The sequence below is a fragment of the Thalassophryne amazonica genome, chromosome 7 (assembly GCF_902500255.1).
Source record: "Thalassophryne amazonica chromosome 7, fThaAma1.1, whole genome shotgun sequence".
NCBI classification, from domain to species: Eukaryota; Metazoa; Chordata; class Actinopteri; order Batrachoidiformes; family Batrachoididae; genus Thalassophryne; species Thalassophryne amazonica.
Genome location: NC_047109.1, coordinates 7039356 through 7064407, shown reverse-complemented (window position 1 = coordinate 7064407; position 25052 = coordinate 7039356). Strand labels below are relative to the sequence as shown.

At 41.3% G+C, this 25052-nt stretch overlaps 1 protein-coding gene across 44 annotated transcripts in view; it reads right to left on the bottom strand.

Annotated features, from left to right (window-relative positions):
• Positions 1–25052, bottom strand: part of rims2a (regulating synaptic membrane exocytosis 2a) — a 725652-nt gene that overhangs the window by 287598 nt on the left and 413002 nt on the right. For 31 of the 44 annotated variants that reach the window (XM_034173774.1, XM_034173776.1, XM_034173775.1 and 28 more), the window contains 4 exons: positions 20570–20781; positions 15429–15548; positions 11705–11804; positions 8524–8647 (listed from right to left, as the gene is read on the bottom strand). In XM_034173774.1, the coding sequence (XP_034029665.1) occupies positions 8524–8647; positions 11705–11804; positions 15429–15548; positions 20570–20781 (556 nt within the window). Of the gene's footprint in view, positions 1–8523; positions 8648–11704; positions 11805–15428; positions 15549–20569; positions 20782–20979; positions 21048–25052 lie in introns of all 44 variants that reach the window. The other 13 variants (XM_034173773.1, XM_034173780.1, XM_034173800.1 and 10 more) reach the window with 1 other exon arrangement.

Sequence of the window (25052 nt, the reverse complement as noted above, 5' to 3'; positions counted from 1 at the left end):
AATGAGGTGGGCTTCATAGATAATTGGCAAAGCTTCTGGGGAAAACCTGGTCTTGTTAGGAGAGACGGCATCCATCCCACTTTGGATGGAGCAGCTCTCATTTCTAGAAATCTGGCCAATTTTCTTAAATCCTCCAAACCGTGACTATCCAGGGTTGGGACCAGGAAGCAGAGTTGTAGTCTTACACACCTCTCTGCAGCTTCTCTCCCCCTGCCATCCCCTCATTACCCCATCCCCGTAGAGACGGTGCCTGCTCCCAGACTACCAATAACCAGCAAAATCTATTTAAGCATAAAAATTCAAAAAAAAAAATAATATAGCACCTTCAACTGCACCACAGACTAAAACAGTTAAATGTGGTCTATTAAACATTAGGTCTCTCTCTTCTAAGTCTCTGTTGGTTAATGATATAATAATTGATCAACATATTGATTTATTCTGCCTTACAGAAACCTGGTTACAGCAGGATGAATATGTTAGTTTAAATGAGTCAACACCCCCGAGTCACACTAACTGTCAGAATGCTCGTAGCACGGGCCGGGGCGGAGGATTAGCAGCAGTCTTCCATTCCAGCTTATTAATTAATCAAAAACCCAGACAGAGCTTTAATTCATTTGAAAGCTTGACTCTTAGTCTTGTCCATCCAAATTGGAAGTCCCAAAAAACAGTTTTATTTGTTATTATCTATCGTCCACCTGGTCGTTACTGTGAGTTTCTCTGTGAATTTTCAGACCTTTTGTCTGACTTAGTGCTTAGCTCAGATAAGATAATTATAGTGGGCGATTTTAACATCCACACAGATGCTGAGAATGACAGCCTCAACACTGCATTTAATCTATTATTAGACTCTATTGGCTTTGCTCAAAAAGTAAATGAGTCCACCCACCACTTTAATCATATCTTAGATCTTGTTCTGACTTATGGTATGGAAATTGAAGACTTAACAGTATTCCCTGAAAACTCCCTTCTGTCTGATCATTTCTTAATAACATTTACATTTACTCTGATGGACTACCCAGCAGTGGGGAATAAGTTTCATTACACTAGAAGTCTTTCAGAAAGCGCTGTAACTAGGTTTAAGGATATGTTTCCTTCTTTATGTTCCCTAATGCCATATACCAACACAGTGCAGAGTAGCAACCTAAACTCTGTAAGTGAGATAGAGTATCTCGTCAATAGTTTTACATCCTCATTGAAGACAACTTTGGATGCTGTAGCTCCTCTGAAAAAGAGAGCTTTAAATCAGAAGTGCCTGACTCCGTGGTATAACTCACAAACTCGTAGCTTAAAGCAGATAACCCGTAAGTTGGAGAGGAAATGGCGTCTCACTAATTTAGAAGATCTTCACTTAGCCTGGAAAAAGAGTCTGTTGCTCTATAAAAAAGCCCTCCGTAAAGCTAGGACATCTTTCTACTCATCACTAATTGAAGAAAATAAGAACAACCCCAGGTTTCTTTTCAGCACTGTAGCCAGGCTGACAAAGAGTCAGAGCTCTATTGAGCTGAGTATTCCATTAACTTTAACTAGTAATGACTTCATGACTTTCTTTGCTAACAAAATTTTAACTATTAGAGAAAAAATTACTCATAACCATACCAAAGACGTATCGTTATCTTTGGCTGCTTTCAGTGATGCCGGTATTTGGTTAGACTCTTTCTCTCCGATTGTTCTGTCTGAGTTATTTTCATTAGTTACTTCATCCAAACCATCAACATGTTTATTAGACCCCATTCCTACCAGGCTGCTCAAGGAAGCCCTACCATTATTTAATGCTTCGATCTTAAATATGATCAATCTATCTTTATTAGTTGGCTATGTACCACAGGCTTTTAAGGTGGCAGTAATTAAACCATTACTTAAAAAGCCATCACTTGACCCAGCTATCTTAGCTAATTATAGGCCAATGTCCAACCTTCCTTTTCTCTCAAAAATTCTTGAAAGGGTAGTTGTAAAACAGCTAACTGATCATCTGCAGAGGAATGGTCTATTTGAAGAGTTTCAGTCAGGTTTTAGAATTCATCATAGTACAGAAACAGCATTAGTGAAGGTTACAAATGATCTTCTTATGGCCTCGGACAGTGGACTCATCTCTGTGCTTGTTCTGTTAGACCTCAGTGCTGCTTTTGATACTGTTGACCATAAAATGTTATTACAGAGATTAGAGCATGCCATAGGTATTAAAGGCACTGCGCTGCAGTGGTTTGAATCATATTTGTCTAATAGATTACAATTTGTTCATGTAAATGGAGAATCTTCTTCACAGACTAAAGTTAATTATGGAGTTCCACAAGGTTCTGTGCTAGGACCAATTTTATTCACTTTATACATGCTTCCCTTAGGCAGTATTATTAGACGGTATTGCTTAAATTTTCATTGTTACGCAGATGATACCCAGCTTTATCTATCCATGAAGCCAGAGGACACACACCAATTAGCTAAACTGCAGGATTGTCTTACAGACATAAAGACATGGATGACCTCTAATTTCCTGCTTTTAAACTCAGATAAAACTGAAGTTATTGTACTTGGCCCCACAAATCTTAGAAACATGGTGTCTAACCAGATCCTTACTCTGGATGGCATTACCCTGACCTCTAGTAATACTGTGAGAAATCTTGGAGTCATTTTTGATCAGGATATGTCATTCAAAGCGCATATTAAACAAATATGTAGGACTGCTTTTTTGCATTTACGCAATATCTCTAAAATCAGAAAGGTCTTGTCTCAGAGTGATGCTGAAAAACTAATTCATGCATTTATTTCCTCTAGGCTGGACTATTGTAATTCATTATTATCAGGTTGTCCTAAAAGTTCCCTAAAAAGCCTTCAGTTAATTCAAAATGCTGCAGCTAGAGTACTGACGGGGACTAGAAGGAGAGAGCATATCTCACCCATATTGGCCTCTCTTCATTGGCTTCCTGTTAATTCTAGAATAGAATTTAAAATTCTTCTTCTTACTTATAAGGTTTTGAATAATCAGGTCCCATCTTATCTTAGGGACCTCGTAGTACCATATCACCCCAATAGAGCGCTTCGCTCTCAGACTGCAGGCTTACTTGTAGTTCCTAGGGTTTGTAAGAGTAGAATGGGAGGCAGAGCCTTCAGCTTTCAGGCTCCTCTCCTGTGGAACCAGCTCCCAATTCAGATCAGGAAGACAGACACCCTCTCTACTTTTAAGATTAGGCTTAAAACTTTCCTTTTTGTTAAAGCTTATAGTTAGGGCTGGATCAGGTGACCCTGAACCATCCCTTAGTTATGCTGCTATAGACGTAGACTGCTGGGGGGTTCCCATGATGCACTGTTTCTTTCTCTTTTTGCTCTGTATGCACCACTCTGCATTTAATCATTAGTGATCGATCTTTGCTCCCCTCCACAGCATGTATTTTTCCTGGTTCTCTCTCTCAGCCCCAACCAGTCCCAGCAGAAGACTGCCCCTCCTTGAGCCTGGTTCTGCTGGAGGTTTCTTCCTGTTAAAAGGGAATTTTCCTTCCCACTGTAGCCAAGTGCTTGCTCACAGGGGGTCGTTTTGACCGTTGGGGTTTTACATAATTATTGTATGGCCTTGCCTTACAATATAAAGCGCCTTGGGGCAACTGTTTGTTGTGATTTGGCGCTATATAAAAAAAATTGATTGATTGATTGATTGACTTATGGTTTAGTGTGAATACTGATAGAATAACTCCATTAATGTCAATTCTGTCATTTGTACAAAGTTAAAATATAACATATATCTTTTAATGTTGAATAATGCACTAATTCTGAGGTTTTGTAACAAACACAGACAGATCGCAAAGGATTCTGGGTTATAGTGCCTCTGCTCAACACTGATTGGTTCAGTCATTCATTATGTCAACCAACACGTTAATGTGGCGTGTCGTGTGTTGGTGTTTACAGATAAAAGTGCTCTTGTAAAATATTCCATTTTTTATTTGTAAAAACAAGCATTTTTATGGAGCCCTGGAAGTGTCATCGCAAAATGTTTTGCATGTGGAGAGAATGTGCGCTCATTTATTAGTGCCGTGTGCATGTTTTATGATGTGCGCACGTGTTATAATGTTGTAAAAAGTGCACTGTGCAAGTTTTGCCCTTCAGACATGACAGTAATTTTAAATAACTTGTCCAAAATTAGATTGGTTAAAATTTGAACCAAAAATGTATGCCTCTGGATGACTTGGGTGATATTGCCAGCGTATCAGTATGGTGTTAAAGAAATTTTTTTTTTGTGTGTGTGTGTGTGTGTGTGTGTGACCAGTTCTCGTTTGCCTGCAGAGGATAGAGCTGTTTCTCCTGGAAGCAGCTCTCTTTGCAGAGGGTGGGACTATACATCTGTCCCACCCAAGTTAGGAAACTTTTAACAGGTAGGTACTCAACTGATTTTAAATTTTAAAAATGTTTGCTGCTGTTCAGCTTTGTTTACTGCATTATCTGTCTAAAAGTTATTGGACAAAAATTTATCGGAAGATAATTAGTCTGATAATTGTTTTTAAAGTTATCTAAAAAGATAATCCGATAATGAAAACATTATCTTCGATAATTATTTGTTGTTGGATCATTCGTGCCATTTTGTTCCATTTACTGTGCAATTCTGGTTTAGTGTGTTTAATTTAGTGTGAAATTTTGGTTCTATACATTTTGTGCTATTGCATGCCACGAACACCATGCACTCACACTAGCAGCGACGGTGCTTAGCTTAAACACAAACATGGCGGGATTTGTTTTGATGACTGACTGAGCTAATTCTTCTAACACACACAAAAAAAAAACCAAATACCAGTACACATAAGCCACCTGGAGGCATTTGCAGTTTTTGCTGGAACATTTGTCGCTGAATACAAGCGCTCAATCAATCAATCAACAACTTTATTAATCCCACAAGGGGCAATTTCATTTGAGCAGTCCATTTGAGAGAAAAAAAATAAAATACAATAACAATATATAACAACAATAAAACTAATAAAAAACAAATAAAACAGACTTAAGAAGTTAAAATGAATAGCAGGAATAAATAAATAGAAACATGGCAGACCTATGGAGTATTTAAAAGTCGAACCGCCGAAGGTATAAACGACTTTAAAAACCGGTTGGTTCTACACACCGGGGATGCATAACAGCGTCCTAAAGGAAGCAGGGAAAACTCTCCTAAAAGAACATGACCTGACATAGACAAGATGATTTCAGCCTTCCGGAAGATCTGTTGATTACAAAAAGAGTGTAAGTCTCTTTGTTTCACTCCGATAATCTTTGAACAAATTTTAACAATGTTGTTCAGGCTGTTTCTGTTTTTCACTGAGAGGCTGTGAAACCAGCAGATAAATGAAAAACACAAAAGACTCTCAATAAAAGACTGATAAAAATGACAAAGGATTGCAGGTCTGACAGAAAAAGAGTTCAGTTTATGGAGAAGATAAATTCTCTGCTGTCCTTCACAATGGCGTCTGTGTTCACATCAAACTTCAGCTTGTCATCAAAAATAGTCCCCAGATACTTATATGATGTGACAAGTTCCATTTTTTCATTGTGTATGATACTCTCCTTGGCCACATCCCTGTTACGTCTGAAGTCAATGATCATTTCTTTAGTTTTGGACACATTTAAATCCAAAAAGTTGTTAACACACCAACAAATAAAATCTGATAAAACAGCTCCGTGGTCTGATTCTGAACCATGAAGAAGAGACAACAGTACAGTGTCATCAGAAAATTTAACCAAATAACTGTTGTCTTGAGAATTCCTACAGCTGTCTGTATACATAATAAAAAGGAGGGGCGAAAGAACGCACCCTTGTGGTGAGCCTGTGGACAACACAACAGAGTACGAGAAGCAGCCATTTACAAAGACCCTCTGTTCACGGTCAGATAAAAAATTCAAAATCCATAAAACAAGCTGGTGAGGCAGGTGGAGGCCTGCCACCACAAAAAAAAAACAAAAAAACAAAAAACAAATCCAGTACACCATATGCCACCTGGAGGCATTTGCAGTTTTTGCTGGAACGTTTGTCGCTGAAATACAAGCACTGTCGGATGAAGAGCTCGACAAATTACTGTCGCGATTTTTCGCTGGACTAAGGAAAGCAGACTGGTCACAAAGAAGACAATGCACTGCATCAGGTACAGTCTAGATCAGTGGTGTCCAAACTATTCCAGAAAGGGCCGAGAGAGTGCAGGTTTTCTTTGCAGCCACTGACTTCAGCAGGTGATTTCACTGATTAACATCACTGAGCAGGTGGGACGAGTTCATCAGACTCCTCTCTGATCTCATCTGTCAGCCTGTCCATCACTATTGTGAACAAGAAAGGACTCGGACCTAATCCTTGGTGTAATCCCACCTCCACCTTGAATGAGTCGGTCATTCCTACTGTGAATCTCATTGCTGTCACACTATCCTCACACTATCCTTGTGCATGTCCTGAACTACACTCACATAGTTCTCTGCCAGACTTCAGACTTCCTCATACAAGTACAATACCACAACTCTTCTCTTGGCACCCTATTATGAGTTTTCTCTAAATCTGCAAACACACAAAAGTAACTCCTTCTGGTCTTCTTCTCTATACTCCATCAGTACTCTCAGAGCAAACACTGCATCTGTAGTGCTCTTTCTCAGCATGAAACCATGTTGCTGCTAACAGATCTTCACCTGTTTTCTAAGCCTAGCTTCAACTACTCTTGCCCATAACTTCATGGCTTGGCTTGACTGATCAACTTAATGCCTTTGTAGTTACTGCAGCTTTGCACATCACCCTTGTTCTTAAAAACAGGAACCAGCACACTTAATTTCCACTCCTCAGGTATCATCTCACTTTCCAAGATTTTATAAAACAATCTGGTTAGAAACTCCACTGTCATCTCTCCTATACATTCCATGCCACTGGAATGACATCTGGACCAACTGACTTTCCACTCTTCATCCTCTTCATACCTGCCCTCACCTCATCCTTACTAATCTCTTGTACTTCCTGATTTACTCTCACCACATCATCCAGCTTTTTCTCTTTCTCTCATTTTCTTCCTTCATCAGCTCCTCAAAATATTCCCTCCACCATCTCAACACACTCATCACTTGTCAGCACATTAACACGTGTATCTTTTAACACCCTAACCTGCTGCACATCCTTTCCAGAGCTCTCCCTTTGTCTGGCCAATCGGTACAAGTCCTTTTCTCCTTCCTTACAATTCAGCTGCTTGTACAACTTGTTAATGCCTTTTCCTTCGCTTTTGCCACTTACCTTTTTGCCTTACACCACATCTCCGTGTACTCCTATCTACTTTCTTCATCTCGCCAACTATCCCAAACTTTTTTGTGAACCTCTTTCTCCTTATGCTTTCCTGGACATCTTCGTTCCACCACCAAGTCTCCTTGTCTTCCTTCCACTGTTCAGACGTCACACCCAGTACCTTCCTAGCTGTCTCCCTCACCACATCTGCAGCACTTTTCCAGTTGTCCAAAATTGCTTCCACATAATAGAGGTGATTTATTCTGAGCAAGGTGATACTGTTTCAATTTGAGACATAATTGTCACAATATTTAGTTTCAGTTTGGAATGTGCAGCTGTCTCCACAGAAATTTGATTTAATGGAGGAGTTCTAGTATCTGAAGTGCTTTTGAAACACTTCCATCACCCTGCACATCACTCTGATTAATGATAATCTTTTTTTAAAGAAAAAATACATAAAACTACGTTGTTTTTAATAAAGATGTCACATCATAGAAGATGAGGTCTCTATTGTTGTGTCACTATTAGGCAGTCAACCAACATGATGAAGGTGGCTGTGTGTCTATATGGTAAGGAATGAATAAATGAACAAGGTTTCAGTTTCAGTATTTCATCTAGTTCCTGAGATATGGTTATTAGGCATTTCAGACATCTGTCTTGACCTTGAACTTCGACCTATGCCATGACTTGTCTTGCAAGAGTATGGTCCACTGAGTTTATCCACCAAATTTAATTGAAATTGCTCTTTGTGTTTTGGAGATATTGCTGTTTTTGTTTTTGTCATTGGGATTTTTGATATGTGTCTAATCAGTAATTGCTAGTCCATTTGGATTTCATTACTTTCTAAAGTTGTTTTTCATTATTTTCTAAAGTTTAAAGTATTGTAATGTTGCTGACATTATAACTGTTTTAAACTGTGTTTATGTTGATGTTAAACACATTAAACCACTTGTATTGTATGAAAGGTGCTCTACAAATTAAAATTATTCATTACATAAATGTTCACGTTCACTCACAAGACAATATCTGAGGGGGGGTGGAGCCTATCCCAGAAGTTATAGGGCATGAGGTGTGATGCACCCTGGACAGGACGCTTGTCTGTTGTTGGGCCAAATATAGGTATCTGAACTTATTTCCATAAAATTTGCCATTTTCGGATATATTATTTTGGGGCTAAGAAATTTGAGCTTGACCTCTGACTTCAGTTGAGGAACAGAAACACAACTCCCCAAAGCTGAAAATCCTACTGGTCTGAATATCAGAACTGGACTCAGATGATTGTGCCATTCAGCGTGACAGTGAGCTCTCACCCGATTGGCCTAGAGACCACAAGTTCCACCTGAGGCTCAGGCTTTGATTCTAGAATGATATTGTAAACTTCTTTAAATGTGGCTCCTTGCAAAAGTTTCCCATTCCACTCCAGCACCTGGTCACCTGCAAAAACAGAACACGTAAATGTCAAAATCTGCTATGCTTGTACAGTTAGGGTGCAAGCTGGAGAAACCACACAGTTCCCGAGCATGTTGGAACATTACAGAACCCTTTAACTTTATTGGTACCTCAACAAAACAGGTTAATGGTGTTTGTTTGTTTGTTAGCAGGACTACTCAAAATGTTTTCATCTAAGCTACATGAAAGTTGATGGAACGATCAGTTTGATCAAGACAAACATACCAACACAGTTTTGTATATTGAAATTGAAGATGTTCATTCTGAAACATTTTAACACTCCTTTACAAAGCAAGATGAGCTGTTTTTAAGACGTTTTAGGAATAAGAGTAATGACAGCTGTAAAAATAACAAAAGCAGTGTCATGTCCCGGCCGTTTCCAGGCTTCAGCCCATATGTCCCTTCTTCATTTAGTTCTGTTCCTTTGGCATCAGCCTCGTTTTGTTAATTACCTTTTTCTTCATGTGGGGTTTTTTTTTTCCATGTTCTGATTTTTGCTTTGTCACTTTCTTCCTTTGTTACTTTTCACCTCAGTTATGTTTTAGTCATGTTTTGTTATTGCCTCTTTCTTCACGTTTATTCAATGTTCTCATATTGCTTTGTCACTTTCTTTCTTTGTTACTTTACAGCTATGTTTTAGTTCCATTCTAGTTTATTCACAGTCTGTTTTTATGTTTCTGCATTTAGTGTTTGTTTGCTTATGTTACTGTTCTCTCTTCTGTTGAGTATTTGGGTATTTCTGGTTTTGGTTTTCAGTTTTGTTTTCTTGTAGTTTCTTCTATCTGTTCTAAGTAGGTTTATTGTATTATTTCCCATGATTCTACTTATCACGTTCTTGTATGCTTTTCAGTTTTGTTCAAGTTAGGGTGGTGTTCATGTTTTCTTTGTACTATCTCTTACTGTCATGTTTGTATCTGATCACCTTTCTCTTGCTCCTGCTTGTCAGTCTCTCATTGTTTCCACAGTCTTTTCCGGATCACTGCACTCTCAGTTCCGCACCTGCACTTTGTCCTCTCAGTCAGCCACGCCCCTTCATCTGTCATTCTCTTGCCCATTTGTCACCGCCCTTCTGCATCATTGGCCTCTTAGCTGTCACCTGACCACGCCCCCCTTTCCAGGCCTTTCCTCCTCCACGTGCACCTCATTTCCTGATTAACACCTGTCCCTATTTAACCTGCGTCTGTTCACTTCTTCCCCGCTCGTTCGTTGATTCACTCACGTACCAGCCTCTTGTTTCGTTCTTGTTTTGCCAAGCCTTGTTTTTGGACTCTGTTTTGTGTTCTGGATCCTGTTTTGTGCCTCTGCTCTGACATACCTGTTTGCTCATGTTTTGACCTTGCTTGTTCTTTGGACCACGTCTTCAGCTTAATCCTTGTCAAGTACTTTTGCTCCGTGGACTGCCTTGCTGTTAACGATCCCAAGCCTGAATAAACCACCCTTTAAGTATATTTCCTTTTGTCGAGCCTGCATTTGTGTCCTGCCCTCGTCCAGTCCTGACAAGCAGTAACAATCATATGACAGTCTCAGTGCGGAAGGTTCCCGGTTCAAACCCCACCCCTGCGACATTTCTCCAAGTAATGTGGCGTTGCGTTACGAAGGGCACCCGGTGTAAAATTTGTGCCAAATCAACATTCAGATCCAAGTTGGATCTGTTGTGACGACCCCCAAGTGAAAACAAGGGAGCAGCCCAAGGGACATACTATTAATACAGTCACATGCATAGAAATAAATATTGTGTGTAACAAGATAACATGACATAATGTCCCTTAACTGGAACAAGTGGGTTCAGAAAACAGATGGTATAATGAGAATGATAGCAGAAAAAAAAAAACAGTGATTGTAATAGTATTGTAATAACCAGTGGTGGGCACAGCTAACACCCCTGTCACACCACAGCATATGCTGACCGTATTAATTCAATTCAATTTAATTTAATTTATTTGAAAGGGACCATGTGCAATTTAAACTAAAATGTAACAATTTGATGCATTGCACCAGCGTTAGCCTGAGGCTAATTTGCATCAGCAGTCTCTATTCGCCCTACTGACGTTTCAAATCCCGTAAAAACCTCGGAGAGGTTGTCGCGCTGCGAGATCTCCATAACATTGAGAACTGCATTGAGACGCTCTGATCACGCTGCACTTTAACCGCTGCACACAGACACCATTAAAATCACAATATAAAAACTATTTTTATATTGTGCCTAAAACTCTTGTAAATATATTCTCTGGATTTATAGACGTTGTTATTGCGTTTGTTTTATGTAAACATGCGAGAATCACAGGCTGTCTCTCTGTTATTTTCAATGGGAGATGCTGTGAGCTCCGCTCGCTTCCTGATCATGTCGTTCGGGGGGAAAGTGAAGTTTGCTCTTTAACATCTTGATTATTGTTCTTTACAACACTGTTTGTCCTCTTTGTTCCAGACTAATATATATAATATGTCTGAAATTCGGTTTGCATTTATTAAATTCCACGCAGATTAAACGTAGCAGACACGGATTATTCGTTATAATTGTCGTAGCAAGTTTTCAGGGTATCATACAGCAGTCTCTTATTAACATGACGAAAAGCATAGAAAATACATTTTTGTAATATAATATTCATTTACAATTGTCATCATGTGGATTTTCTATATGTTGTTTGACTGCAGCGACTCTGGTGCGCAAGGGATTATGGGATACGTCAATAGGGCGAATTGTCTGGAAATTATGGTAACACTGTAACATTTGTACTTCCAACATGGCGCGGCTCGCTGATGTTACTGGTAGCAACATTTTTTTGCTAACACAAACAAATTTCCCACTACGTTTCAGTAAGTACAAAAGATGAATAAAATCTTATATTTGCTGTGAGTTCAACTTTAAATAAACAGTTCTGCGACAGACTGGTGTCCTGTCCAGGGTGTACCCCACCTCATGGCCTATGAATGCTTGGATAGGCTCCAGGCCCCCGCGACCTGATCTTGGACAAGCAGTTGAAGATTAGCGTGTGTGTTAGCGCCCTTCTAGTCAATCAGTGTTTGTGTGCGTGCTGGTAGTACCTGGTCTGAGGTGTCCAACAGTGTCTGCTAGGCTTCCTTTCCTGACTTTGGTGATGAAAGCACAAAGTCTACCAGATTCTGTCATCTTGCCTCCAACCACCTGCAGAAGAGCAGCAGTGACAGAGTTAGCATTATGTTAGTACTGAACAAACATTGCAATATTCATGTTCCATATTCATTTGTCCAGCAGTAAAGTCAGAGTGTAGTACGCAGCTCTGGGGTAGACAGATTTTATTAGATTTTTTTCTGAGGGTCCTATTGTAGTCATGACTTTAGCTACAAGGGATGAGTTCCCAATAAAAGCACAACAAGAAAAGAGCCCATGTTAAAAGTGCCTTTCTTAAAAAAAAAGAAGAAACATCCATTGGCGTGCTTTGGTCCTTGCAAACACACACTCTTGGTTCTGAACCAGCCCAGGCCCGTGGGCCAGAGCTGTACTGCACAGGCCTGAGCTGCTCCAACATCATGCAAATAAAAATCCCTCTTAATGGCAGCTGAATGCCAACATACAGAGCTTAGGGGAGTCTGCTAAATGAAATGGCTTTATGTAACCACCAGGAGCCAGCGAGGAGGATCTGGACAGGGCAGGCGAGAGACGGATGGACCGAGAGGTCGTGTTGGCTGGTTGCTGCTGAGCGGACAGCACGCGGCACGGCACTGCTCTGACACAAACAGGGCGTTTCAGGAGCTTCATTCAATCAGTAATGATTTTTTCCCTCATCCCGCTGTTCTCGGTTCTCTCTGTCACTGCTTCCTGCAACATGTTCCTCTGGACTTTGGCTGATCAGCTTTTCTTTTCTTTTAAATCCAGTGCGCACCACTTACAAACTGATGAAATGTAAGCAGTGCATATATATATATATATACACAGATACAGTTGGGAGGGTTACTTTAAAAATGTATTCCGATACAGTTACTAGTTACCTGTTGAAAAATGTAGTCAGTAACGTAATCCAAGTACCATAATATTAAAGTAATGTAATTTGATTACTTGCAATTACTTCTGGATTACTCCAATATCAAATATGCTAATACAGACAAAAGAAACTAAATATAAATAGTCTTAACCACATACTCACAAGAGCTGGACATCAACCATTGTCCGGCAGATTTCACTTTTAACAAGAGATTTTGTCATGGAAAGCCGAGCAGAGGCGTCGCGTGTCACGATGGATTCGCTACTGGAGCGAGACAAAACCACCTCCGTTTTGGTCTCACAGGACGGCTTTCAGATGACGTTCAGACAGCTGTCGGTGGTTTTCCATCGAGTGATTATCCGAGAAATTGTGGCTGTGCCTGGACATGCCAGAACATGTCCCGTGAGGCTTCATCACAGCGTTGCTGTGCGCCATGCGGCATATGTCCAGCTCTCGTGATAACCAGAGAAATGGCACACGATGGTCACGGATCCAGACAGCCATCCGTTTAGAAATGAAATGGTCTTTCAGCCTGTCGATGGCGGCTTCGGAGTGCGGCACGCCCCACAGCCACTGGGGGCTGTCCTTAAAGCGACAGTAACACTCCTTATTCTCCTCTCCCCTATACTCCTTATTCTCTACCAAGCCATTTTCACCGAAAGCCAGATACATTTTTCTAATGGTTTCCAGCTGCAAGTCTCTAACAGTTTCTGAAAAAATTCTGATGGAAAAAAAGCCCAAATCATTCCGCCATTTCCTGACAATGACAATCTGCCGAGGGGGTGGACCACTCCTCACTCAAAGCCTGCTCACAGACGAATGACGCAACCGACAGGCGTGGAAAAACTCACGCATGCGCACGAGGGTTCAAGCTTGTCTGACGCAATCACACGTGATTCAAATCCATATGATTTTTGAAAAAAATAATAAGGTCGGATACTTTTCTAATAGACCTCGTATATAAATGTATTGTAATGGTTTTAGGAGCTGTGTTGAACACAGCTGCTACAGCAGGACGCCTCAGCTCAGCAGCTTGAACAGCGCAGATCTGTGTAACTTTCACCACTAATATTTGGGAATGTGTGTGTGTCAGAGTAAGTTTAATACTTTCCTGACATAATTTAATGTAATTTAATTTTACTGGCTTGATATCCAGGTCAAAATGGCATTTTAACACGTATTTTGCGAGCATTTTTCTGAGTGTGTTCAGTCGCAAGTCTCCATTGAAAATGCATTAACATCCGGATACTTCATCAATATTTTGCCCGATTAGGAGACGTCATGTCGCTGTGAATGAAGAGACGTTTTTGTTTCAAAGAAAAAAAAATATTACATACAGATAATATCATAAAATGCATTAAAATTGTAATCCTGGGAACTAATCCCCATTTTTACTAAATATACCTGTAATCTGAATATGTCTTTTTCCTGTAACTGTAGCGAAATAATTACCTTTTTTTGTATTCTAATTACGTAACACCATTACATGTATTCCGCTACTCCCCAAGCATATATATATATATATATATATATATATGAGCCTCCATTTTGATTTTGCAACAATTAAATTGGTCGAACTTGTTAGCCTGAACAGTGTATAGAGGAGCAACCACTGATTCATCTTTTTTCTTCAGTCTTCTGACCATGCTGCAAAAATGCAAAAGGTATCCATGAGGAGGTCCGGTCCCACAGAGCTCTGCGGCTGCGATCAACATCTGGATCAAAACAGCGAGCGTAGTCTCTGGACCTGTTGCCAGATTTGACGCAGCTCCGTACAGCAGACACGAGGGCAGTGTGCGTGGCCCACTGCTGCGTTTACCAAGCCCGCAGACTCAGTAAGCGCATTGGAGGCAGTGAGAGCAATCGCGGTGATGCCAATCGGTGCTGCGACCGGCCCGCCTGATAAGGACACAGAACACAATGCGCTGTTAAAAAAAAAAAAGCATGCAAAATTGCACTAAAGGAAATCCGTGAAACTGCGAGGCCGTGAAAGGTGAACTGCGTTATAGCGAGCAACCACTGTATTCCATTTCTGCTAATACAAACCTGTGACTTCTCCAAGATATTGGTTTTGAGATGACACAACATCACATCTCAAAGAGACTCATCATCTTGCAGTGGGAACCTGTGAGTTCCAGAACTTGTGGAATAAGGGGGTTGGGGTGAGAATTGGGAACTGGGAAATGTCCTAATCATTTGACTGACCTGGCATTGGTGAAATGACTGATGGAGGCTGTTCTTCTGGGACTCAGGTCTTCCTGTCCTGGATATCCATCTGTACTCTATCACTGTATGTTGTTGAATAGCTGCAATATTTCTATCCCTGAATGTTCTCACAATTCTGTGTTGTTTTATTTGTTAATTTGGCCAAAGCAGATGGTCGCCGCAGTAAGTCTGGTCTGCTTGAGGTTTCATCCTGTCACTAAAAAATTAAATCGATAAATGCCTGAAGGAATATTTCCTTCCCACTGTCACCACTACACTTTCTCATGGGATGGGTAATCTTCAACTTTGATTGTGTGGAAGACGTTGGTGTGACTTGGTGGTGTATAAATAAACTGAACTATTGTATTTAATTTGTCATGATACAGTGATTTGTTTTCACTGTGATTTAAAGGGCATAATTTTATAACAAAAAAAGAAACTAAGTTCTTTTTTAAGTGATGCCATAAAGTTTAAAATGTGTCAAAGATCAATGGGGGCACAAAGTTCTTCACAGCACTGAACATTCATATCAAATGTTGGGTGGCACAATGATTCCACAGCTTATGTCAGTTATGGCAAACATGGAAGAGTCATGAGCTCACCTTCAGACCAAGCAGAGCTCCTGAGTCTCGAGGTACACTTCCATCTTTCATGCGCTTGTTGAGCAAAATGCGCCCGATGAGGCGATCCCCATCTTTGGACGGCTGCCACGTCACCGGATGCTACAAGGTCAGAGCAACAACACACCTTTTGTTTAACAGCTCATCTACGTGAACTTTATCACTTTAGACAAAAGCAGACGACAGCGAAAGGGGACACAAGGGGGAAATATTGAGTCACTCAGAGGGAGGAAGTTCACAGAAACTCATTCAAATCACATTTGGATGAGCAGCTGCCAAATGTGTTCTGTCAGACCAAAAATAAATAAATAAATAAAATCCCCTCCCACATGAAAGATTTACATTTTCCCTTAGTGTTTGTAATATTGGACACCATCGAGAGAACCCACTGCACTGCCACCGCAAGCTGGCAGGAAAAAGATTTGCTTAAACAAACACGCAATAGTGTGTCAGCATTTTGCAGTTTTCCTGATCAGTTCTCCCTGTAGCATCACAAACCTTATTCCTGCTTTTCTGATACACAGCTGGCTGCAGCTGTACCTAAAGACTAATTTTCTCAGTGTCAGTCTTTGAGAATGTACCACCGCAGGTGCTGATTTTAAATTTACTGTGCACAGACAACACGTCTGCTGGTTTCCATCCTGCACTTATTGAAATCAACACAACATTCAGTTTTCTCTTTCCATTCAACTCACATTTTGTTTCACTGTCACAATCAGGCTTTGCATCATAAGAGCATTAGTGCCCCAACGGCCACTGATGGTCAGCTCTGCAGACGTGTGCTTGTGCTGGACGGACCACATGAAGAAACTACCTGGATGGCAACCACCCAGGCAGATCAACCAGTCCACCCCAACTTCTCAAAAGCAGCTATCTATCTGCCACAGCCAGGCATGATTTTGCAGTTGCTGTGGTCCTCAGGACCTGCGTGCTGGATCAAGCACAAAGAAACATGCCACATGTTCTCTCACAATATAAGTGATACTCCTGATCCGAGTCTCCCAAAGTAACTTCTCATCTGACACAATGTCATTCCAAGGGTACCCAAGGACCCTTTAAAGTGTCCAAGTACTAAAGACATTCAGATGTTGCCTTTGGTCACTGGTTTGTGTCCAAATCTCACAACCATACAGTAACACAGGAAGATGTGACCTTAAAGACTTGAACCTTTATTGTCCTGCAAAGGTATCTGCATTGCCAAAACCACTTCTTTCTAGTGACATGACTGCATAAACCCTTCCCAGGTGTCTCCCAATCTCAATGGTCAATAACCCATTGACATGAATCTCACTACAATTCAACACTTTGGCCCCGAACAGATACACCTCTGATGTCCAAGTCCATTAAATCATTCAATGTGTAGTTCTTCGTCTTGATCCACGACAATCACAAATCTAAAACCAAAATTCCTCACTCAGCTTCTCAAGTGGTGCCATCAGGACACCCACTGATTCCACAAAGACCACAGCATTGTCCCCAAAAGTCAAGATTTGACAAACCTGTCCTCATAAACAAAGGAACTGAAGCCACAGTTCTCCACAACCCTGCCAAGTCCTTGCAAGCAATGAACCATATAGGAGATAGAACACATCCCTGACCAATGGCAGACGTCATTGGGAAAAAGTCAGACGTTGGTGCCACTCTGCACAGCACTCACAGTATCTGTGTACACACCAGCTTTTATGTCCACTAACTTCCTGGGGATCCAGCAAATTTTCAGGATGTCCCAGAAAGCAGCCCGGTCACCCAAATTAAATCACACTCGGCCTCATGTATCAATGTTGCGCACTTGTGGTGTAAATTTACAGCGTAAACTTGAAATACACCAAAGTCACCGTGACATGTATCAAGCAGTGCGCACCTGCCCATTTCTGGCGTACGCCTGACGTGATCTTGATAAATGCGGCGGGTGGAAACGATCGTAATTATAATAAACACACCCATAAATATTCAGACTCCGCTTCAGACACACCCTCATTTTACGACATAGAAGCCGGGAAGACGGCAATGAAAAAGAACTCCACCAATCATGACACGTGCCAATAGAGCGTCAAAAGCGGCTGTTGTATCAATTGTTTTGTAGTATATAATCAATAAAGTGTTACAGTGGTCCCTCATTAATCGCTGGAGTTACGTTCTAAAAAAATAGCCCGTAATACGCGAAACCGCAACGTAGTCAGCATTATTTTTTACAATTATTATAGACGTTTCAAAGCTGTAAAACCCCTCACTACACAGTTTATACACTTTCTCAATCAGGCATGAACATTTTCTCACTTTTCTCTCATGTGTAAACATTCTGCGCCTTTTCCCACTCACATCTCGCTGCAGCAGGTGTCTGTTTCCGTGTGACAAATACAGTTATGAGTAGTTGTTGGTGCTCTTTTCTCTTCTGGGCAACAAGATTCTTATAAACAGATACAAAGAAAACAGAATACTGTAAAAAAAAAAAAGGCATGCAAAATTGGACTAAATACTCCGCGAGACTCAGAGGCCACGACAGGTGAATAGCGTTATAGCGAGGGACCACTGTATTCTCTTTTCACATGTCAATAATTCTTGACATGTGGATATTTGCTCGTTTAATTAATAAGACACGCCTAATCTGTCAGATTTCTTTATTTTTTAAATGTATTTCTGTATTTATTTTATTGTGACAACCGAATGGAGACGACAAAACCTGGTTGCAGAACGGACGAATTAAGGGAATGACGGAACTACAGTTGTTATTATTCATTTCATTGTCTAAAACGATCACACCACATGAAGTTAAGCTCAGCGCTGCTCTGGCTCCAGGCTTGAAGTCTGGAGAAAAAGGCGAGCAGCGCTTTCCTTCCTGTCAGCGCTGTGACCACGGATCGTGCTCCATAACAATCCCGCAAAGGCGGGATTTGTATTGATTATTATGTAGTATAATCAGGAAAGTGTTATTTATGTAAAATATGCATTGATTTGTATAATGGCACTATTTATCATGTTGATCATCTTCATTTTTATGTGGATTCCAGTGCTGGTTCATTTTGGTGTATAATTTACGCCACCTCTCGACCTGGAGTATATTTTCAGCGCAGCGTACGCCAACGACCACATTGATAAATGCCAAGTAGCACAGCCGTTTTGGCGTACACCCCATATACACTCAAATATCGCCGTACGCAACGTTGATACATGAGGCCCACTGGCTGCAAAGACGTGCTGCCGATATTCAAGCATGCATTCAGTGAGTCTCAGCACAGCTGAGACATGGTGGATTTACAAACACAGGTCCTGGAATAAAGAACAGTGTCATAGCCGTGTAGTTGTTGCAGTCCATACTTACAAACTCACTTGAATTTGGTGGGTCACAGTTGACTGGAGGATCAACCACAAGAACCCTGGTCTGCAAGATGTCTAACATCCCAGAAGGAGTATCAGCCTGAAACAGCTGAGTGTAGCTGTCCTAATGGGACAGCAGCGACTTCTGTGAGGACAGAGGCATCACCCACCACGACTGTGATGAGACGACATGCAGGCTGAAAGGAACTAAATGCTTTGGTTCCTCTGTAAGCAAGCCGAGGGTCACGAGACTACAGACAGTGAGTCACCTGATCCCAGATTCCTCCAACGCCTCCTTTTCTATCCATCACATCCTCCTTTCTCAGCTCACTGTACAGCCTGAAGTTTTCATCAGGCACTACGACTCCTCTGCATGATATTCAGAGTGTGTGAGAGATGTGAAACGTCTCCTCCTGTGGACCCTGAGACTCCAGTACAATCCTCAGTCAGTCATTTTTAGGGTCTGGTCACAGAAGAACTCCCACATTCTGTGACCTGATGGGTGCAATTTAATTATTTTTACAAATACACAAAGACAGTACATATACATTGAGACCAAGATCAAATGTACATTTTTGACCCTAATGTGGCCTCTAATTTAGCCAGCGTCAAATAAACAGTATGGTTTTATTTAGATCGATAAACAGAAAAACACATCCTAAACTACTTTTTAAAAGTGATTTAGTTTCCATCAAGGTCAAATCTGAAGAAGGCTTGAAGAAGCCATCTGAAAATGAGTTTTCTACTCATCAACTGAGTAAAATTTCGCTCTAGCTTCAAAAAATAAAACTATTCATCAATTGTATTATGAATTAGAATCAATTTTGGGTTGATTCCTGATCTTTTCTGGCACAAGCGATTCATTGTTCCCATCTGAAACAAATTCATCTTCTTGCTCTTCTCTCCAATCATGTGTGCTGCACGTGCACCGGGTCACTTCACACAGAAAACAACTCAGCAGCGGTCAGACGTAGGATTTCCTGAGCTTGTGTGAACCCACTGGTGTGAGGGTGGCGTGAAGGTCATGCAGCGTCTCATGCACAAACAAAAAGCAACCCTGCTCCTCCTCAGACCAGCTCTGGAGACTGAATCAGGAGTTCACAGAACCACCAAGAAGTGGAGGTGTGGAGAAAAAGCAGACAGAAAAAAAAGGGGGAAATGATGAACTACAACAGAAACAAACTAATGAGATCAGAAATGGACAACAGAACAAAGCCATGAAACCCACAGAAAAGGTGAAACCACAGTCAGACGCAGCAGTGGAAGGGAAAAAAGAAAAACAGATGCTTTATCCAAACAAATCCAATCGTCCCTATTTGGTGTGTTGACAGTCACTTGGGCTTTGGATTAGAAGTAAGTGGAAAGTTGGACAGCGGTCTGGACTGGGTGCTGTGGGGCAGGGCAGCAAAAGTGAGAGGGGACGGGCCTGAGTCAAGGTGTTTGTACTGCGCTCACACAGGGCCGCTGGCGGAGCAACAACACAACATACGGTGGAGAACGAGCATGCAGCTGTAGGACAGACCCACATTCTGGTGTGCACCACAAACAGAGAGGACGTGTGTCAGTTCTGTTACAACTACAGTGTCAAATCTGTCCAGAGGGGGAAAAAAAAAAGAAAAAAGTACAGTAGAGCAAGCAAAGAGGGTGTGCCTCCATCATCAGCAACACCCAGCAAGGAGGAGCCAAAAGGAACGAAAAAAATATCAGTTTGTACAAAGAAAATCCCCCCAAAAAAACCTATTTACATTTAGTGAGAGACAGCAAACAAAGACTGGATGAGTAGGTCGTAAATAAGGTGGTCTCAGTACCTTCTCACTATGGCTATGCTCCTCGTTTAGGGTCGTGCTACTGCACGTATCAACTCCAGAGTCTTTAACCTGCGGCTCGCACCAGCCCAAGTCCTCTTCAAATGATTGTCCCCCAAAGCGAACCATTTTCTTTTGCCTCTCAGATAAGGTGTGTGTCGGCTCGGACATAAATGACTGCTCAATAGTTTTTCTTTTTCCCCTTTGACTGTCCCCTACAAGTGTGGGATAAAAACAGAAAGAAAAACAGAAAAACAACATGCAAAGATGTAAATAAAGCAAAGGAACTGTGGAATGACAAAAAAAGTCTGTGGGAGAAGGAAGCGGGGAAAGGACAGAGAAACAGAGAGAGAGAGGCAGAGAGACGGAGAGGGGAGGCGGGGGAGGGCAATGCGGGTCTCCACATGTCTCACCAAAGACATTGGGGAGGCCTCGCTGCTATGCCAAGACGTGTGGTCCCACCAGTGGCCATCCAAATCTCCTGTAAGGTGGGAAAGGGCACACACACACACACACACACACACACACACACACACACACACACACACACACACACACACACACACACACACACACACACACACACACAGAGGACAGCAAGAGGGAGCGGTGAGGATGACAACCAGACGCACACATCACAACGAGACGCAACAAAACAGCCATTCACTTGTTCCGCTCATACGCCTACAGTCACCGCAGATCCCTGTGGGGAAAGAAACACACATCTCAGGACACAACATGCAGCGAGACACTGACGTCTTGCGGCACGACCTGCTCGCTCTGTAAAGTGTGGCACAAACAGATTTCTACAAAAACACAATCAGTACCTTTGAGTTCTTTTTTACAGATGACTGGATGATAGTGTCACTGTCAGTGTCACAATCCATCACACAACAATGAGGGGGACCCTCTCTGATTGTTACTGACCTTTTGGGATTTTAAGTGTAATTGCATAAACCCACCTCTTGGTGGCGATACCTTTGACTTTTACCACCTCCTCCTTGAAATTGTCAGACCTTTAACTGCGTGGAAAACTTGGACCACACACACCTACTGAGGCCACAGACAGTTGTTGCCATGGCAGCAGACACAGAGTCCCTGTATATAATTATCCAACCACCAAATAAAATGTATTGTAAATCATACAAAACTAATTCAGTCCAGTCTCATGTTTTGTTTTTGTGACACCCTCACAGAATACATCACACAAGGCAGGCTCGGTTTTGCGTGACTTTAATTTTCTTTTCAGTTTTTCTTCTTCTTTTGCACTTATTTGAAACTCATAATATGCAAGTGATGCTGTGCTGCTACTGCTGTGGGACCTGTTATTGTTTCTACTCATTTCACATTTCAGTAATGGAAGTGGGAATTTTCAGGTGGGAATTTCTGACATTCCACTTGGTCTGGATCTTGGCATTAGTACTGCACCTGCCAAAGCAGAATTCAAAACAAACAAGCTCCAACATCACACTGACATACACTAATATCTTTTGGATATCTGGATTTCTTAAGCTTTCTATGTTGTGTGACTTTCTACAATGTACAATGTTTTCAAAAGTTACATTATTTCTTTGCCCCAAGTGAACACTGACATCAGCTACCTGATGTCTCTGGAAGACTTCAGGCAGCAACGGAATTATAAACAGAGCAAATCTGGCTAAGATATGGCCAGATTTTGCTGCCATTGTAATTACATTAGTATAGAATCACTCTGTAGACGCTGGTGTGATTGATGCAAAGGATATAAAGTCAAATCTTTCCCAACACATGACAGACAGAATCGAAGGAGGACTATCGCTCCACCTGATGTCATCACTGACTCAGTACAACCCAAACCAAGACGTGGACGATTGGTGCTGGAAGTCAATCTTAAAAGTATGCCAATTTATCTTACTTTTAAAGGGCCTGGCATTCCTAAGCCTAAAGTTGGAAGAAAAACAATTTGCAGATCTTTTAGAAAGGTCTGCAAATTGTTTTTGACGTTAGATGACGTTAGAAGACACCAGACAGCCGTGTTTTCAGTACGATATAAGCATATAAAGACCTCCATATGAGTCTCTGGCTGTCAATCCATGTAGTTTGCTTAGACAACTTAAGGAACGAAGAGCGAGGAGTTAACCCAGCACTGCTGCACCACCATCAACAGCTTCATGAACAAGCATATCAGGCATTATTACCACTTACTGAGGCGTTGCTGGGCCGGTAGCACAGATTTACATTTACACTACTCTGGCTATACCTGCCTGCAGTAACGGGCGGGTATCCCAATACCCGCCCGTTACTGCAGGCATACCGCATAAACTGATGACGCCATAGTGCACATAGCCCAAGAATTGTCAGCAATGGAAAAGATGAAAAGGCAAGAAGTGTGTGTTGGTCCCAATATGGATATTCCAGATGATTTTCTCATAGATAGTACCACAATGAACAGCAGCCAGCTTGATGAGGACCCCCTGCTGAATTTAGAGAGCAGTGCGGTACCAGCCAACACGACAAAAGTTAAAGTGAGTCAACTTTTTATGTCCGCGTTTGCTGGGTGTCGTGCGTTTTGAAATGACATTAAATATTGTTAATGTGATTCCACGTGTTGTGTATCTCAGTCAGTGATAATACTACAAATAACATGCAGTTGTCGTGCGGTATGCATTTTCAGAGTCTCTCCGTCCTCGCCCAAGTTAGACGAGGGCGAATATCGGTCATTTTGGGCGACTGGGCATGGACATTGGGCCTCTTGAAAATACATACCGCCCTCCAAAAGCATGTTATTGTATTATCATCAATCATTCATCCGCTGTATCAGACCATTTGCAATAATACACAAAAATTCATACATATCCCATGTATTCGTCAGACAGTAGGCGGTGCTGATGTCACCAAAAACAAGATAGCGGCTTTTCCATCCAAAATGCTTTTTTTGTGTGACATATGACATGTGTCATGAGAACGCAATGACTGCATGAGCGTTTGATCTTCCATTTGTCTTTTTTCACATATTAACTGAATCTTACTCTCTAAGCAAATCAGTTGGTCGGTTATATCTCAACCTACTGATGACAAATAAAAAAACAAAAAGAAAGAAAAGTCAATTATGGTGTCATGAGGAGATTTATTTTTGGACCATGTACACGCCAAATAGAAGAAACATGATGCAGCATATTTTAAAGGATTTCAAAGCTAACATCAGGCAGTGTTTAGTGGTTAGTTATGGCGTCAGATCAGCGACAAAACCCCACTTAGGTAAAAAATGTGCTCCCGCGTAGATATTAACTGCGTGCGCACAAATAATCACTCCGGCGTGCAAACTATCTCTGTGCGTGCGCAAAGATACTGTGCACGAGGACCAGCGCTCCCCTCACCCACTCGAACTTGATTTCTGCTCGTGCAAAGTTTGTTTCTGTTTGCGTGAAGTTGACTTCTGCTCGCGCAGAGAATTCCTGCTCAATTGCTCAAAGCTTATGGTACTATGGGGGAGGGAACCATATCGGCACTGGCTCTGCTGTGATTGGCTGTCTCTGGAGAGCGAGGTTTAATTGACAGCCCTCCTCTATGAAGTCAGTCGGAGACAACGGCGTTAAATGATTATCACCTTGTTTCTGTTTAAAACTTCACTCGAGTCATCATCTATGTCAGCGACAGATCTCTGAAGCTTCTGTACAACAATCATTTCCACATAAATTCAGCATTATTTCATAACAAATTACAGAAAGTCCTAAAAACATTACTCACCGGAGAAATGAGTTTAAACTTAATAATAAATCTCTATTGTAATGTTTTAAAAGTAGTTTCTTTTATTGACAAATTTGATTTGTAAATGTTTGGTTGGCCTATATTTTCTTTTCTTTTATTATTTTTAAACAATATTCAATAAGCCCCTTATGTTCTTGTATTTGTATTTTCACGTATGCAGTATTTCAGGACTTTGTACAGGACCTGTTTTGTTTACATTTGATTCATAAATAAATAAATCATTATTATTATTAATAAAAGGAGATGCCGTTGTCTCCTTCAGGGAGGTGGTGGCGTCATGGTTTGCACGTGATTTAAGAGGTTTTAATTTGTCATCTGATGGTTAATAATCACATTATTCCCTTTTATCAGTTTGGGTGGACAGAGTCAGTCTGCAGACAAGTGTCAGGAGGTGATTTTTAAGACTTTCTGTAATTTGTTATGAAATAATGCTGAATTTATGTGGAAATGATTGTTGTACAGAAGCTTCAGAGATCTGTTGCTGAGATAGATGATGACTCAAGTGAAGTTTTAAGCAGAATTGAGGTGATAATCGCTTAACACCGTTGTCTTCGACTGACTTCCGCGTCGGAGAGGAGGGCTGTCAATCAAACCTCGCTCTCCAGACACGGCCAGTCACAGGAGAGCCAGTGCCAACATGGTTCCCTCCCCCATAGTGCCATTAGCTTCAAGTGATCAAACAGGAATTCTCTGCACATGAGCAGAAATCAAGTTCAAGCGGGCAGGGGGAGCGCTGGTC